General features: G+C 42.2%; 1 protein-coding gene and 1 pseudogene across 17 annotated transcripts in view; both read left to right on the forward strand.

The window, feature by feature from the left end:
* The window catches only part of AKAP13 (A-kinase anchoring protein 13), a 266,733-nt gene that overhangs the window by 203,714 nt on the left and 45,632 nt on the right, over positions 1–17,387 (forward strand). For all 17 annotated transcript variants that reach the window (XM_081831648.1, XM_081831649.1, XM_081831641.1 and 14 more), the window contains 3 exons: positions 3,703–3,745; positions 5,083–5,215; positions 11,426–11,600. In XM_081831648.1, the coding sequence (XP_081687774.1) occupies positions 3,703–3,745; positions 5,083–5,215; positions 11,426–11,600 (351 nt within the window). The remainder of the gene's footprint in view (positions 1–3,702; positions 3,746–5,082; positions 5,216–11,425; positions 11,601–17,387) is intronic.
* LOC115939309 (U4 spliceosomal RNA) lies at positions 16,689–16,813 on the forward strand (annotated as a pseudogene).

Genomic DNA, 17,387 nt, shown 5'->3' on the forward strand with positions numbered 1-17,387 from the left:
TTTATCCCTTGCATGCCATCATTTCTAAATCACTTGTCTTCATGCTTCGCTTTGAAAATTAACCTGGATGAAACCCGTTTTGGCCTTCTGAACACCACCTGCACTGGTTGATCCCGTGGCCTGACTACAGGGCATGGGCATGTGTTCCTGTCCCACCTTGTACCTTGTGTGTACTGAGCACTAATTTCACAGAGCTTTCTATTTGATAACATAAATTTCATTTTTCCTTATTTTGCTTTTTTTGTCTCATGGGACACCTAGATATCCACCTTTGGTATTTAAAAGCTAATGTTAAACATTTTTCTTTTCACCTTTCAGACGACACGTGTCTTTAAAAATACCTTTCCCTTGGGGCACCTCACGGGCTACAGCATGTGACTGACTCTTGATCTCAGGGTTGTGAGTTCGAACCCCACGGTGGGCAAAGAGATTACTTCAGAAAAAAAAAGAAGGAAAGAAAAAATACCTTTCCTTTGCGGTTACACCCCATGAATTAGGGGGTGGGCGTTATAGATTCATTTCCTTCCTTCCTACCTTCTTTCCTTCGGAACTTTTATTTTTCAATCTAAACTGCGGTGTGGATTTCAGATTAATATATCCTTAATTGATAATGCCTAGTTTAAAAACTTTATAAAGTATCAGTTTTAGTAATCTTGGAAAGGAAATGAATTCTCTCCCCTCCCCATGAAAAATCACTGTTTTCAATTATTCAGGACTTCTAGAATATTTCAGGATTGCTATTTTTAATGGAAAAAACATTTCTATAATAAAGGTAAATAATAAATTATTTTCATTTCATATAACTAATATGAGTCTCAGGGAATTACAATATTCATATAATTGAACACCCTAATCCCTACCACTTGCTGACCCTATATTTCAACAGTATTTAAGTGTCTATTTATTTAAGTACTAAAATTTTATAATTAAGCAATATTAAGTTCAGAGTGACCCCTTTGCATTGTTCTTACAGGAAAGTACCTTTATGTACAGTAACAAAGTTTAATTTCTCTTAAATGGAGGTCTTACTATATTCAGTCCTTTTTTCACAATTAAAAGATGTTTGGTAATAGGCATACCATGAGATACTTACTTTATACCAGTTGTAATAGGAGGGAAGTTGTGAAAATCCACTTACAACTTTGAGTGTTCAGAAATTCTCAAGCCTGTTTCAGCTCAAAGTATTTGTGATACCCCGGGAAATAGGTCTATTTATGGCCACTAAAACAAAGGTCCCAGTGGCATTTCTTCTACCACTAATACAAAATTATTAATATAAAACAGCACTGGTTATACAGTTAACCCAACATGATGGAATCATAAAAATATGGACGCTTGAAGGGACCTTTGAATCAAGTGTCTAGCATTCCTCAAAATGTGTTCCTTAAACTCAAAAATAGCAGTAGGCATTAGGGAGGTGGAGGGGAGAGGAAGATAAAGAAAGGGTTGGTTCATGGCCACATAAATTTAGGAAATTCCAGTTAAGCTGGTTTCAGGTGCTGATGTGCACATTGTGAATTTCCAAGGCAGTGTTCAATGAGCTGTGTTTCCCAAACTTACTAGCTTGGTAACCACAATATGTGCCTGATTATACACGACACCTCACAAAACTAGTATTATGTGGAACACACTTTGAAAATATTGACCATGTCCATCCAGTAGTTCTGACCCTGGAATGTTATAGTATATTAGGTCTGCAGGTTACTTCAGGACTTGAAGAAAAGCCTAGTTGGAATACGCTGTTGACCTGCCCTAGCACCTCACAAGCCACCTTCAGTGACAGATTTCTCCGCTTTTGTCTGTAATGGTACCGTGGAAGTAACGCTGGTTCTTTCATCCTCTTAGGTGCTCTGAAAACTTGATGACACTTTAGGAATCTCAGAGGCATTGGTGGATTAATCACTGTTTTCAGAGTCACATCTAAGATGTCACAGCAAATGAATTAAAATTTTTTCAGCAGTGAAAAGGTTGGAAATCCTTGTAAGAGTCAAAGATTGTCCCAGTACTCAATCACATTTTTGTTCAGTTTTTAATTTATTCAACAGAAAACTGCTAGGAGCTTATTCTTGGTCAGGCTCTTTGCTGGTTGGTATTTTTCCTCATTGTGGATTTTACGTTAACTTGTTCATATTATAGGGTGGTAACTTCCCGGGAAAGGTGATTGCTCCCCTGTACAGACAGAGTCCTGGCAGCATGAGAGAATTTAATGCTGCTTCTACCATGCAAGATTCCTTGGTTAGAAAAGGTTTTAAAACCACTGATGTAAACCACACTCTTGGTTTTTTGTTTAAGTAAATTAAAGCATCTGAGGTTAAACTGCTGTTTCACACCTAGATCATGCAGAACTCGGGGACGGATCCCAGATTTTCTTCTTAACTCTGTTCATCTTTCACAACTGGTTGTTACTACCATGCATTGTAAGTGAAATAGAAGAAGAACCCAAATACGTAAAAGGAAAAACCACAGAGAGCAGTCTTTTGAAGACTTAGAATTGATTTTTAAGTTTCTTAGGCATTATTCCTTCTTGTTGGCTATTTACTTAGCAAGAGCTACCATTTTGCATTTCTATTCAGAATCTAGAGCAGGTTGGACATTTAAGAGTTTTGAATGCTGGTAATGTGGTAGTGGAACATCTTCAAATCTCTATCAAATTAAAATATTACAATAATCTCATTATAATATAAAATTATAAAAATTATAATAATCTCAAAGTAATCCTTGAAACCCATCTGAAGGAAGAAGTGTGTGTCCTGTTCACATTATAACAACAGTGGTACTTGGGAACAGACTTTGCCTACTGGTATTTCTATACCTGATCTCCTAAAAATTGGAAACCATTTATCATTGTGTGATTGAGACCTTCTCCTGTAAGTCCTAAAGTAGCTCAAGCTTTATTAACGTGTCATAGATAAAAGAATGTAGTGTTCCTTCTCTTTGCTCCACTTACTGCCCTGCTGTCTGACCTGGCCCTTACTTGTAATGACCTGCTTCACTTTATGGTCTGGTTGTCATAGGAGGAGGAAGGATGCATCTGCCCTACACATTGTCAGTGTCAGCCTGTCAAGGACTTTACCATGTGTTTTATCTCCCCGTCTCACAGATGAGGAAATGAAATCCCAAGATCTCACCCCAAATTAGGGACAAGACCAAGATCTTTCAAGCCAGCTCTGATGCTCTTTTCCTGTTCACTTGTCCATTTCCTTCTAGGAATGCTCACGAAATTATCAGATACACATTAGCTAGACTTTTTGGTATGGAAACCTTTGAAAGCAAAATGAACAGCATGCAGAATACGATACTTAATTTTCGATTTTATGTTCTTCCTGTGATGTCATCTCAGAAAGATGGCCTGTGGAAACAGAGCATTGACAAGAACAGGAATTAAACCTGTTTCCTGTGTGTTTGAACATGAGGAAAAAAATGTTGTTTAGGGGTTTGCTCACTAGCTTGAATCCTGGATTAAATATCTTGTCGTGGGGAATTCCCTCCTGTTGCCGCCTGTTTGTAGTTCCGATATTGAGGGGTTAGAGTAGAATTTTTCCTTCTTCCAAACCCTTGCTTAGACAGAGAAGGCACCGCGCGCTGGCTTTCAGACGCTCTGTCTGTTCTACACGTATCGTCGTAAACATTCTAAACATCGGCTCCATCATCCACGCACAGTCCTTCAGTTCCAACGTTTTCTCTCCCGTTTCTGTTTTCCAGATTCACGGCCGTTCCTCGGTACCAGTGCCAACCTGACCAAGAGGTACTGCACGTTTATTTTGTTACTCCTTTCCCCGAGATGAAGTGAAGGAAACCCAAAATGTCTTAGGACATTTAACTAAGTCAACCAAGAAGTGAATTCAGCTCATGAGATTCTTACTTCCTTGAGTAATCAATTTGGAATAATGGCTACAAGTGGTTTGTAAAGAAGGCTCTGGCCTTTTCAAATAATGTCCTCAAGAGTCTTTTACTTTTGCTCTCTACACTATCACAAGGATACATGTTTGCATGTTTATTCAGGAGAGGAAACACTTGTATTTGACTCTGTGAACTTTAGTACTCTGCTTATAGGAATTGTTGTCCCTAAGCCCGACAACATTTTGTTTCATTGTGTGTGTGTGTGTGTTACTGCTGCCTTAGCCATTTTAAGCTTTTAAAGTCTTTTTCTTCTGCCTGCACGGATATGGTACACAGTTCTGTCCAAGTAACTGAATTGGTTCTTTACTTGACAGCAGGCAGAAGATTTGTATGTTGACTCATTGTTTATTTTTATATTCATCTTGTCATGCTTATGGGGCTCTAAAGCATTCTAATGTAAGCATAATGGGGGTTCTGGTTGTTGCCCTGCACTTTAAGCTGCTCTCCTTTTCACAGAGGCATAAGCTGTGACTCAGTGATCCAGAACTCTCAGTATGAATGCTTCTCTTTGCATTTCTGTGACAGTTTATTTATCCTTTGTCCTCTAGGGCAGTGGTTCTCACACCATTTCCCCTTCATCGTCAGGACAGGCTGCTTTATTTTGTAAGCAGTTCTTTATACATAAACAGACCTTAGCTATTGAAGAGGATTGTTCCCCCCTCTTGAGTTGTGCCTCTGTCCTCTCTCAGAGGCCCTTGAGGTAAACAACTTTTCTGCAGAAAAGTTCTTAAAATAATGATTTGTAGAACACCTCAGAAAATTAGTGTAAGTAGATTCCTTTTCTGTGTAATGGATTGTGTGTATAAGTGCCCAGCATTCTTTGAGGAAATGAACCATTGTGAATTTCCTAAGATCCAAACTTAGTCCATCATAGATGGACTTAGGTTCTTTGTAGCCTCCCTCCTAAAACTGTGCAAAGCTGTATGCACCAGTATTGATTGCCGAGGAGCGTGGGCATTGTGCCGTGCTCTGTTCTCGGATCTTACTGTGTGGAGCCACTCAGCAGCCTCTGTCCATCCTTGCTCTTGCCTCCCGTTCTCATGTGTGTATGTAAGTTGACTGTGACTTGTAGCTAAGATGTATATGGTTGCAGAGAAATGTATTTTTTAATCTGTGTTTAATTTTTTTTTAATTAACTTCTGTAGTCTTTCTAAAAAAATCAATTGCCTTGTTTTTATTTAGCATAACAGAAGAGACCTATAGTTTCCTGCCACAGAGCCCCTCCAAGAAAGATTTTGAAGGGAAGAGTGGAACGAAAGTCAGTCGTACATTCAGCTACATCAAGAATAAAATGTCCAGCAGTAAGAAGAGCAGAGTAAGTACTGTTGGGGGCCTTCCCTGTGTGGCCGCCTTAGTTGCTCACCCGTGGGCTCCTGTCACAGCCTGCATACACCCAAAAAGTAATGAAATAATGGGGACATAAGGAAATAAACCCAGAAATAATCTCTGAAATAGCCTAATATTTGAAGAAAAATAGCAAGAAAAATGGCGACAAAAGGTGATACCACTGATTGGGTTTTTACTGTGTGCTAAGAGCTTTTCATATGTTATTTTATAGAATCCTTTCCGCAGCCGTGTAAGGCAGATATTATCTCCCTTTTCTGGGAGTCAGCTACCCTATCTGGTTGTGTGCCCCCCACGTTAGTGGAACAGAGGTCCAAACCTGGACCTCTTTGGCTTCAGATTCCATACGCTCAAGCACATGTCTTAATTGGTAAACCAGCTTTAAAATGTACCTGAAGGGGGTGCGCCTGGGTGGCTCAGTTGGTTAAGCGTCCGGCTCTGGTCATGATCTCGAGGTTGTGAGATCGGGCTCTGCACTCAACGTGGAGTCTGCTTGTCCCTGTCCCTCTGCTCCTCCCCCCACTCATTTTCGCACTCTCTCTCTCAAATAAATAAATGAATAAATAAAATCTTTAAAAATAAATAAAATAAAATGTACCTGAAGGATTTTATGCCAAGATCAGGGGATTTAAGATATTTATATTTGGATTTAGAGGTTAGAAAGATTGTCCCACAGAAAATTACAAGAACTTTTAAGATGAGAGTGGATTCCTAGATCTAGTCCCAATTGGATGTGCATGTTGCAGTGAATTCTTTTTAGTGAGTGAGGTTATGTTAAAGTACTTAAACATTTTTGTCTGTTTTTTTTCATACTCATAGGAATATTTAAAATATAAAAATAAAAAGATAAAAACCACCTGTAATACCCCACATAGAGATAGCTACTCTTCTAATTTTTTTCAATGTGTTTTTAAAAGCAAGGAAGACAAGGAGTTACTTTTATACTGATTCCCAGTGTAAACCAAAACCAATTCAGTGTCCCATCAGTGGGGAAAAAACTTTATGCCTCCCACTTCCCCTGTACTCCATTCACCCACCCAGATGCCAGCAAAATAAAGAAATAACAAAAAAACAAAGCTTTTAAATGGAAATCAGCGAAGGAGCTCTTGCCAAGGAATCACTATATATATTGCATGTGTATACATGTGCTTGGTATGTACATATGTAGAAGTAAGGGAATGAACAAACACTGAACTCAAGAATATTATTTTAAAAGTGCACCCCTCGCACTCCCCTCAAACCCCCCCCCCCCCCGCCAAAATACAGCAAACTTTTTAAGCCCTCAGTTAAGTGGGCTGGTAGAAGTAGAGCCAATGAATTTTATGAGGTTTTATAAATAAGATCACTTTCTTTTAGCAAATGCTAGGTTCAATCCTCAGAGGCATTTTTCCACAAAACCTGCCACCGGAATTGTGTTTTCATTTTTCCTGCCCAGGTGCAGAAGGGGAGGAAGGTGGGCCAATCAGGAAAAAACAGGAAAAAGATGCAAGGAGTCTAGCAGATTGTTTCTAGAATAATCATATATACAAGTATTAACTTTAGACATAGCCTTGTTTTATCATTTAAAAATTTCAGGTTAAATAGGGCAGAATGTTTATCAGTGTTCCACAGATTGGCGGCAAGGCTTGAAATAGAGCCTTATCTTTTTGACTTATCACTGCTGGCTCGGACACTGGTTGGCATCAACAAAAGAAAATCTCCTTGCAAAGATCACTGTAAATTAGCCAACTATTACCAAATGACGTCTGTAGATGGTCTCAGCATTCTGCCAGGTGCTCCTAAAGAACTAAAGATCATCATCTTTATTTTGAGAAATTTTATGATCTATTTGGACACTTTCAAATGTTGTTGTTGTTGTTCTGTTTTTAAAATGTGGGATCTTCAATTGGGAGACCAGTAAATAAGTGGCGAGTCCCCTTTCCATCCATCTCTGCAGTGACCACGTTAACTTTCAGGGCAGGGCAGTGAATACACCACAGATTGCATTAATGAGGGAATACAACCAGACATAAACAAAACCATGTAAGATCAAATTGAGTAACTGGAACCTGACTTTTAAAAAAGTCTCATCCCATCCTCCTTATTTTACAAACTGAAGCCCAGAGAACTATGCTTCAGGTCACAGACTAGATAATATTAACTAAATAACCTCTTTGTGGGCTGACTTCTAGCAATTCATATAATTCATTTCATGCTCACTCAGAATCTAGCCATTACTAAACAGTATCTTTTTAACTTTTTAAATAACTCAGAGGACTGGAGTTTGCTAGTAGGGAGTGAGAGAAAGGCGGGAGAAAAGAAGGAAATTGTTAGAGCAGAGTCTGTCATCCCTGACAGAGACTGTATCAGTTGACCTTTTGTGTCCGAGCGTCTCCTTTGCCAAAACGACAACACTGTTTTGCAGTGAGACTGGTTCCTCTTTCACACGTGGCTTCAACATTTGGTCTCTGGGGGCTCGTGTTGTCTCTGGCAGTGGAAACTCTCAAAAAATTATGAATCTGGGGGAGCCTGGGTGGCTCAGTCAGTTAAACGCCTGCCTTCAGCTCAGGTCACGATCTCAGGGTCCTGGGATCAAGCCCTGCATCGGGCTCCCTGCTCGGCGGGGAGTCTGCTTCTCCCTCTCCCACGCCCCCTGCTCATTCTCACTCCCCTCTCTCTCTTTCTCTATCTCTCTCAAATAAATAAACTTTAAAAAAAAAAAATTACAAATCTGTAACCCTGGATGGCAATCCTTCACATTATCAGGTGTTTAGAAAAGTGCCCCACTGGCCAAATGTGTCAAGAAGGTTAAGAGTCACCTTTCATGTAGAATAGCTGGCTTTTGTGAATGTACCAGAAGATAGTAAGAAATAGGGGCAATAGTGTCAAGTTACATTAAATACTAATCTATTGTATGTGCTTAAGAGTTAATCTGTATGTCACACTCTTAATATTCTAAGGAGCCAAAAGGAGCCAAAAAAAGTATTCATATTTTGCCTGTAGCACTGAGATAGAGATAGATAGAAAATTCCTCATATTTTGCCTGTAGCACAGATATATATATATATCTCTCTAGATAGATAGATACAAGATTTGAGAACTTGAGTACTGATCCTTCATATGTGCTTTTAAAAATTAGCAGTATCTGGGGGCGCCTGGGTGGCTCAGTCGTTAAGCGTCTGCCTTCGGCTCAGGTCGTGATCCCAGGGTCCTGGGATTGAGCCCCACATCGGGCTCCCTGCTCCGCGGGAAGCCTTCTTCTCCTTCTCCCACACCCCTTGCTTGTGTTCCCTCTCTCACTGTGTCTCGCTCTGTCAAAAAACAAATAAAATCTTTAAAATAAATAAATAAATAAAAATTAAAAAAATAAAAATTAGCAGTATCTGGCATGAGTAATTAAATGTATGCATTGTTTTTTTCAAAGGGGGCGAGCCTAAACAGGAAGTATAACAGGAAGACTGGCAGGTTCTGCTTTTGTCTTTTTAGTATCTTCTGATAGTACCATTTCCTGCTAAGTATGTTTGCTTGCTGCAGAGTATTGAAACACTACTGTGCATGGTGGTCCCATTCACAAAGGGAGTGGAGTGAGCCCCTTTAGACCATCCTGTCACACTGGTGTTCTTCTTGGAGCTTCCCCCCTCACAGACAACTAGGAGACGGTCAGAAATGTTCTACGGAAATTCTTACTCTGGCTTGAAATGGGTGTTTGGGGGGCAAGGGCTGCATTCCTGCAGAGCTGCTGCCGTTAGGCTCTGCCTCCCTGGGCCTGTGCCCCCATAAAAGGACTATCCCTGTGAGCCTTACGGAGGTGCCCGCTGGAGTGTGTTTGCAAAGGCTGAAGTCTGTGTGAAATCCGGTTCTCTGTGTGGTTCCTTCTCCGATCAGAGATGTGCAGCGGGACGGGGGCTTCACGACAGCTTGTTTTACAGCTGTCTGGAGTGCTCTCTGCTCTCCTCGTTATAATTGCTTGTCTAAAACAATAGGTGGGGGAAAGCAAGAACTTGTGTTCCTTCTTAGTACCCTGGTGTAGTTATTTCCTGCAGCCATCCCGGAAATACCGGGAGCTCCAACTTCCCCATGTTGTTGAACATGGAAAAGTCACACTTGAGAAAACAACTGGTCATCACTTGACCACAAACTTCACCAAACACTGTTCTTAGGAAATATACATTATGATTCGACATAATGAGGAGTCTTAAGTAGATGTGTTCCTTAACTTCCAGGTGTCAAAAAATTGGCCTTTGTCCTTCCAGAGTGTCCATCTTGCAACCGAAGCACCATCCACACACACTATATTTTGGGGAATTGGTTTTGTTTCATTTCCCGCGTCCTTTGTAACTAGGGTAGTTGGCTTTGCCGGCAGCATGCAAATGGTTAAGCCTGTCTTAAGGAAACCAGCAGCCTCAGCCCTCCCTCCTTCCCTTTCTCAACCAGTCCCTGGCTTCCTCTTATGGTCTCTCTGATGGCAACTCGAAGCTGCTGAGCTCTGCCCTGCGGGCATGAGCCCCTCCTCCTGTGAGAGCACATTTCCTGGCATGGGGGTCGAATCATGTCGGTAAAATGGGGTCGGTTTCCTGAAGTACCCCTCATGACAGTGAAATCCATAGGACACGGGGAGGTAAGAGTCTGACTTCTTTAGAGCACTAAATTCTAATAAACAGAGTTTGTTTTGCGTTTATCCTTGGAAGGACTAGTTGGGCTAATTGCAAAGGACGAGGGTATTATTTATTATTTAATTGGATTTGATGAGCATTGCGAGGCTTGAGAGAATGTTAGTTGCCATAGAAGATTTTTTTTCAGCTCTTGGAGCACGCTTTAGCTTTCGTAAGCAGAGGCAGATGCTTTTCGGTTTAACGTTTGTGCACAGAAAAGCCTGCAGCAAGATTTAGTTAAGAGAGAAATTACTTGAAAAAATTCCACTTGTTATTGATGGTTATTAGAAGATTACGTTCTGTAGCGGTTACTGATTGTCACAACAGTTTCCTGTTTGTAAAGTGAAATACTTTGTTTTTTTCCCTCTCTCCTTAGTTTTTACAGTTCTAAAGTGTAGCAGTTCAGTTCTTGGATTTTTATTATACGTGTTCTGTTAACCAAGGGCTGTACATGAATCAGACTTGGCCAGCACTCGCCCGTTCAGTATAGCCGATGGGCTCTGAATTAGGATGTCGGGAGACCGGGGTTGTGATATTGACTGCCAGTCACTTGCCGAGTGACCCTTTGTGAGTCAGTACACGTCTCCAGCTGCTGGTGACAGAGTGTCGTGAATGAGCGCACAGCTGTGGAGTCAGCCAATCTGGATCTTACTTCCAGCCTGGGCAGTTACTGGCATGTGGCCTCAGATTCACTCTTCAACATCCCTGAGTCTCCTCAAACGTGCTGTGAAGATCATAACTAGTACTTCACTGGGTTGTTAGGAGAAAATACGCCTAAGTCGCCTGCTGTCGTGCTTGGCACATAGCAGCTGTTGAGAGTTGGAGCTGGTATTTATCATCTTTATCTTCTCAGTTGTACAACGGGAAGCGTGATGCCTACCCTTCCCGCTTCAGAATTAATGGAGTCAGGTGCAGTCACGTACGTAGAAGGTGTTGATTCCACGTGTAAGGCATTTAGTAGTTGTCATGATCACAAACTTTGGGGTGCCCATGTTGCAGGAATTTTTTTTAGATGACAACAATGGTATGTGTGTATGTGGGGGACAGTTAATACTTCCGGCTAGAGGGAGTCCGAGAGGAACCCTGAGGAATGCTTCCTGCCATCCCATCGTCTTCCCTCTCCCCAGGGCGGATCTGAGAATGGCTGCCGTCTTTTCTGCTCCCTACCTGCAGCTGGCCCTCAGCTCGTTGCTTGCTTCCTCTGTGGGCCAAGCTTGGGCTTACTGAGGAGGGTTCATAGGCCACCCCAGAGTCCCCTCCTCCCGATCCAGAAGCCTCTTCCCGGGGTTGGTCCTGGGACGTTGTATCCATCGGTGTGAATGCCGCTGAGCAAGCAGCCAACAGGACTGCTTCGCCTGCCTGGTCTTCCCGTAGCATTTCCAGTGTAGCTGGAATGCTCACAACTTAGAAAAACTGTTGTCCAGGACAGTGCTCCTAACTTGCATCCAAAACACTCACCGCCACGCACTGATGACCCCATGCCACCTGGATGCCCAGGTAAGGGGAGGGCCTTCTGGTTTCAATTAACTGTTGGTGCTTTTCTTTGGCAGGAAAAGGAAAAAGAGAAAGAGAAAATCAAAGAGAAGGAGAAAGATTCGAAGGAGAAGGAGAAGGACAAGAAGATCGTCAACGGGCACACTTTCAGTTCCATCCCTGTTGTGGGTCCGATCAGCTGTAGCCAGTGCGTGAAGCCCTTCACCAGCAAGGACGCCTACACGTGTGCAGGTAAGCGACCGGCCTCTTCCTGTGAGGCACAGCCCTCTTGGCTCCAGAAAGCTCCTTCCAGGTTTCCCATCCATCCACCCATGTCTCTTTCTGGTGTGTGTGGAGGTTGGCCCGTTATGTCTGTTTTAAACATCCTGTGTGTCGTCGATTCCAGATGTAGAACATACAGCCGGTATGTTTTTACAGAGAGCCCCGATTTCTTATATTCTGTTCTGTCGTCCCCAAGCCCCTGCCTGTCCCAGAAGTCTGTGTCAGCATCGAAACAGCCTCCCTTCCTCAAACTCTAAAGCTACGCAGCAGTCCCTCATCAGGTCCTATATGTGCTCGTTTTTTATTCTGGTACTTTGGTGGATGCTTCAGCCGTTTACCAACATCCGGTCATGGTGACTGCCAAGAGAAGGTTCTTGCACGTGCAGAGATGTCCCATATTGACCTGTAGCTGACCTGCTTCAAACCACCTTAAAGCCAAGTCTGTGAACTGAGCCCGGGTCCTGGTTTTGATAAGATACTGGGCAGAGGATGGCTAGCTTTTTTTGTCAAGGACCACTAGCAGATATCTTAGACTCCGTGGGCTGGATGGTCCCTGCACAGCTACTGAATTCTGCCCTTGTGCAAAAGCAGCCTACGTGACACATAGACCAGTGAGCATCGCTAGGGAAACTGGAATTTCATGTGATTTTCATGTGTCATAAAATATTGGTCTTTTTTTTCTTTTTCCCAACCGTTTAAAAAGGTAAAAACCATTGGTAGTGTATGGGCCATACAAAAATAGGCTACGGGCTGGATCTGGCCCACAGACCCTGCTCTAAGGCACTGTGTCTCAGAAACACCTGTCGTTGGATGTATAGAAAGTAGTGATATTTGCATGCACACCGAGGTAAATCAGTGAGGCTGTTCGTGGCCAGAGGGACCAGGCTGGAGATCCAGCCACCCCAGCCCAGCCCAGCCACCCAGGAGGGTGAGGTGATTAGCACCGTGTTATACCTATAACCACGTCAGACAAAACAGTGACTGATTCAGATGATCAGGACGTCATGACATTGTCTTGTTTTCAGTCATTATGTGGAGTATCCCAAGTGATTTGTTACCAAAAATAATTAACTTACTGGAATTTGAAGTTTTTAAAAACTTGTTTGAGCAGATTCAAAGCTACTGCAAAAATGATTTCCACCCACTTGCTTTCTTGAAGAGAAGAGTGGAGTGAAGCTCTCCTGCAGCCCGACTTGTCGCTGTGGCAGCTGTCGTGACTTTCTGAATGACTGGCTTTATCCTCACATTCTTTTAAGATGACTTTTGTGGGTATATTATATCCCAAATGTTGTCTGCAGCCCTGTTTGTTGTACTGTCCTATTTAAAACAAAACAAAACAAACCCCACCTCGTGGGAAGAGCTCTCATCAAGATCTTTTTGCATATCACACACACTTTTGTCCTCCTTCCTGCACGTAGCCTCACCAGGAAAGTAAGTGGTAAGTTCTGTGTGACCTCTAGAAAACAAGAGGCCGCCACTGTCTGCTACCTCCTGCATGTTTATTTGGGGGCCCAGGTTCTATGAGGCTCTTCCCTGGGACACTAACTAAATGTCCTCTGGTTAGTTTCTTAGCCACTTGACACAGCTCCTTGGTACTGGAATAATGTGGTTGCCCAGGGCCGTAGTCACCAAGCACTTTTTAGTATGTTCATGTATCATTAGTACGTTCTTAACCTACTCACAAGGGGTATATATATTTAATGCAAGAATTACATGCTTGTCCTGCCCTGCACTTAGAAAGAGCTCATTCTGGGGGGCTCATTCAGTTAAGCGTCTGACTCTTGATTTCAGCTCAGGTCACAACCTCAGGGTTGTGAGATCGAGCCCCGCGTTGGGCTCCGTTCTGGGCATGGAGCCTGCTAAAGATTCCCTCCCCACCCCCCAGTAAAGACGGAGGTGGGGAGAACGGAAGGAGAAGAGAGGAGAGGAAGGAAAGAAAGAAAAGAAAGCTCATTATAGGAATAGGAGAAGTCAGATTTGCTATTTTCTTGTTTGCTGGTTATTAGTCTTAATATATTGTCTTAGGTCAGTGGTTTCTTTGCAGGAATTTGTGTAAGCTACTTTTTCATTTTATTTTAGTTGAAACTAAATAGAATCTATAAGCTCACTTCATTGAGCACCTATAAATTTCCACTCATCACAGCATGCTGAAAGTAAGTGAATGAGGACAGGCACCACTGTCCTCTCCTATTTCGAGTGCCCTTACCTCTAGAAACCTCTAGCATGTATAAAGTGAAGCTGCCCAACATAAAGGGCCGAGTGAGGCACCGATATATCGTCTACAGTTTAACTCTGTTTCTCTTTAAAGTCAGTGTAAATGAAAGTTGTAAAATCTTCCTCCCATATCCCAAAGAATCATTTTGTGTATCCCTCCTGCAAAGTGCCTGTTCTCCATTTGAGGAGCACTGGGCTCAGAGAAAAACAGAAAGACCTCATATTTCTTGATGGGACAGTATGAAATTGATATTCAAAGAATTTCAGTGAAGCAGACTGAATACCTACTTTCTGCTATAAAACAAAAATATTCAATGCAATATATTAAAAAAACAAAATGAACACATAACTGAGCCTACAGAAAGGAAAATCCCTGAAGGAACTCAGAATCAGAGCACTAAAGAGCCTCCCCCTTAGTAGGAAACAGGATATGTGGCTCCAAGGCACATAGTGGGAGCTGGACCTGAGACCCCGGATAAAACCGAGAGCTTTAGAGACTGCAACATCCATACTGAAGGACCTAGAAAAACTCCACCCACTGGCCTTTCAGAAGCAGCAAGGAAATGTGCCTTCTCCCAGGACTCTGAGAATTCTGCATCATATATGAACCTGGGGTCCAAATTCACACCATCCATACCCCAAACTAAGAAATTTTCACAAGCAGTTGAATGAAATCCCAATCTGAGAATGATAAAACACTAAGGAACCTCAGCTGAAACAAATACAGACCTGCATCACAGGGTCACATTGACAAAACAGGCTAGCTGGAGGTTCCCACGGGAGGAAAGAAGGTCCTATAAAGCTGAAACTGAGCTTACAATTAAAACTACATGGATGCCTGGGTGACTCAGTCATTTGAGCATCTGACTCTTGATTTCAGCTCAGGTCATGATCTCAGGGTCGTGGGATTGAGCCCCATGTCAGGCTCTGTGCTGGGTGCAGAGCCTGCTTGGGATTCTCTCTCTCCCTCCCCCTTTACCCCTCCCCACACTCTGGCGCACACTCTCTCTCTCAAATAAATTAAAAAAAAAAAAATACACAGACACCACATAGGGAAGTCAACCACCATGAGGAAGTTAGCAAATGCATAGACAGGGGAAGATGTTGAGGATTATTAAGAGGTTAAAATACATAGAATTTCTAATGAAAGAACAGAACAGCTAATCCAGGGGGTGGATTTGAAAAATAACTGAATAAAATTTCAGGAATAAAAATAGCCCTGGAAGGATCTTCATGGAGATTTTTCAGACACGTCAGTGTTCTGCACCATCACTGGACTGTTGTGATGTCTGTTTGTTTACGAAGGAGGAAAATGACTTCCACTCTGTCACCGGCTTTAGGAAAGGGAGAGCTGGGTGAATGTTCTAGGAACTCTTAAGACTGCAGACTGACTTTATTTTTTACATTTAACTGTCAGTAATTATGCACTTGAGTTCCTTATCTTAAATGAAGTTCTTCAACAAAGACCAGTTACCTCTGCAAAGCACTGTGTTTGGTATTGTGATTCATTCAGAAGCCATTGGTCAAGAAATATTTATTGAGGGGCGCCTGGGTGGCTCAGTTGGTTAAGCGACTGCCTTCGGCTCGGGTCATGATCCCAGGGTCCTGGGATCGAGCCCCGCATCGGGCTCCCTGCTCGGCAGGAAGCCTGCTTCTCCCTCTCCTACTCCCCCTGCTTGTGTTCCCTCTCGCCGTCTCTGTCAAATAAATAAATAAAATCTTTAAAAAAAAAAATATTGAGCAGCAGTATGTACCAGGCACCTTTTTTTTCCAATTGAATATGTTTGACATATAACATTGTATAAATGTGAGGTGTGCAAACACATTAATTTGATGTGTTCAAATATTGTAATATATTTGCCGTGGTAGCCTTATTTAGCACCTCCGTCACATTACATAATTGTCCTTTCTTTTCAGTGGTTGGAATAACGAGAGGCACGTTTCTCGAGCTGCTTACACAGCAGCTTTTGAGAAGAGTTCTCAAAGTATAAACCTGGGTACCTACTCAGTGCAGCATTATTTGTAATGTGGAAGAATTTAAAGGAACTAAATAACCATCAGTAAAATATTGTATATTCATTAGACAGAATTTGGAGCTGATACTAAAAAGAGCAGACCGAGGGTCAGCCAACTCTTTCTGTGGAGGAGCTGGCAGAAGGTGTGCCGGGCTCTGCAGGGCTTTGTTGTGGCTGCTTGACTCAGCTCCTGGAGCACGGCAGCAGCCCAGGACGAGACCTGTGAGACTCTATTCACAAAATGGATATGGGCTGAATTCAGCCCCCAGACCACAGTTCACCAGCCTCTGGGATACCTCTGCCGACACAGATCTCCAAGACACTTTGATAGGTTGAAAAGGCAGCAAGTAGAACTGTATGGATGATCTGAATTTACAGAAACCAAGTGAGCAGTCACTGTTTATATAAATATGCAAGGGTATTTAAAAGGACATGCCCCACACTGTTAACGATTTAAAGGAAGAGATGAGAGATAGGGAGATTTAAGTTTTTATTTTATTCTCCTGTCTTGCTTGAGTCTTTTAAGATTGTACTTATATATATATATTTTTTTTTTTTTAAGATTTTATTTATTTATTTGACAGAGAGAGACACAGCGAGAGAGGGAACACAAGCAGGGGGAGTAGGAGAGGGAGAAGCAGGCTTCCCTCGGAGCAGGGAGCCCGATGCGGGGCTCGATCCCAGGACCCTGGGATCACGACCTGAGCCGAAGGCAGACGCTTAACGGCTGAGCCACCCAGGCGCCCCAAGATTGTACTTATATATTGTTGGTATGAGCAAAAACGAAATGTAAACCTTGGATCACTGATAACTTTAAAGGTTTTTCTGGAGCTTTGTGCAGTGGCAGTATCGTAAACAATGAGGTTTATCCGAGGCGCGATTATTGCTAAAAGTTTTTCTCGTTGTCAGCTGGTCTCTGATGAAAGAGCAAAATATGTTGATACTTGATTCAAGAACTTCATGGACAAAGAGCAAACTGATACCAGAAAACAATCATCTTGACAAAAGACTCGAGAGCTGCACCAGACAGCACCAGCTTTAGTAAGAAGCAATGTAGTTGCTTCTACCAACTCGGTGCTAAAATGTGATGTGAAATAGTATCAGGAGAGTTAGGGACAAAAGAGATGGAAAATCTTTTTTGAAGACCCAGAGAATCTTCTCCTTTGTGCTGTAGGGAACAGTGAGAACCATTGGTTTCTGGTTATAGTAGATGGATGACTCCTGTCATGACTGGCTCCAGACAACTTTTCAATTTAAATTCAGATTGGAAAAGGTTGTCTAGTTTATATGTTCAGTAAATGTCTTCTCTTCCACTGCCATTGATTTTTATATATACATTGTTTCTAGGTGAAAACAGTTGAATTTTATCCTCCTTGGCTATATTAATTCTTAGCCTACATTAGACTGTAATGACTCAGAATTAAACCTGCATGGGATTGATTTGTCAGATAGCAAAAAATATCTGCTGTAATGTAGGAGAATGCACTTCTTCTTTTTTTTTTTTTTCTTTTCCCTTCTTTTTTTTTTT

Source organism: Leptonychotes weddellii, chromosome 9, assembly GCF_054177405.1.
Source record: "Leptonychotes weddellii isolate Sample4059 chromosome 9, ASM5417740v2, whole genome shotgun sequence".
Taxonomy (NCBI): Eukaryota; Metazoa; Chordata; class Mammalia; order Carnivora; family Phocidae; genus Leptonychotes; species Leptonychotes weddellii.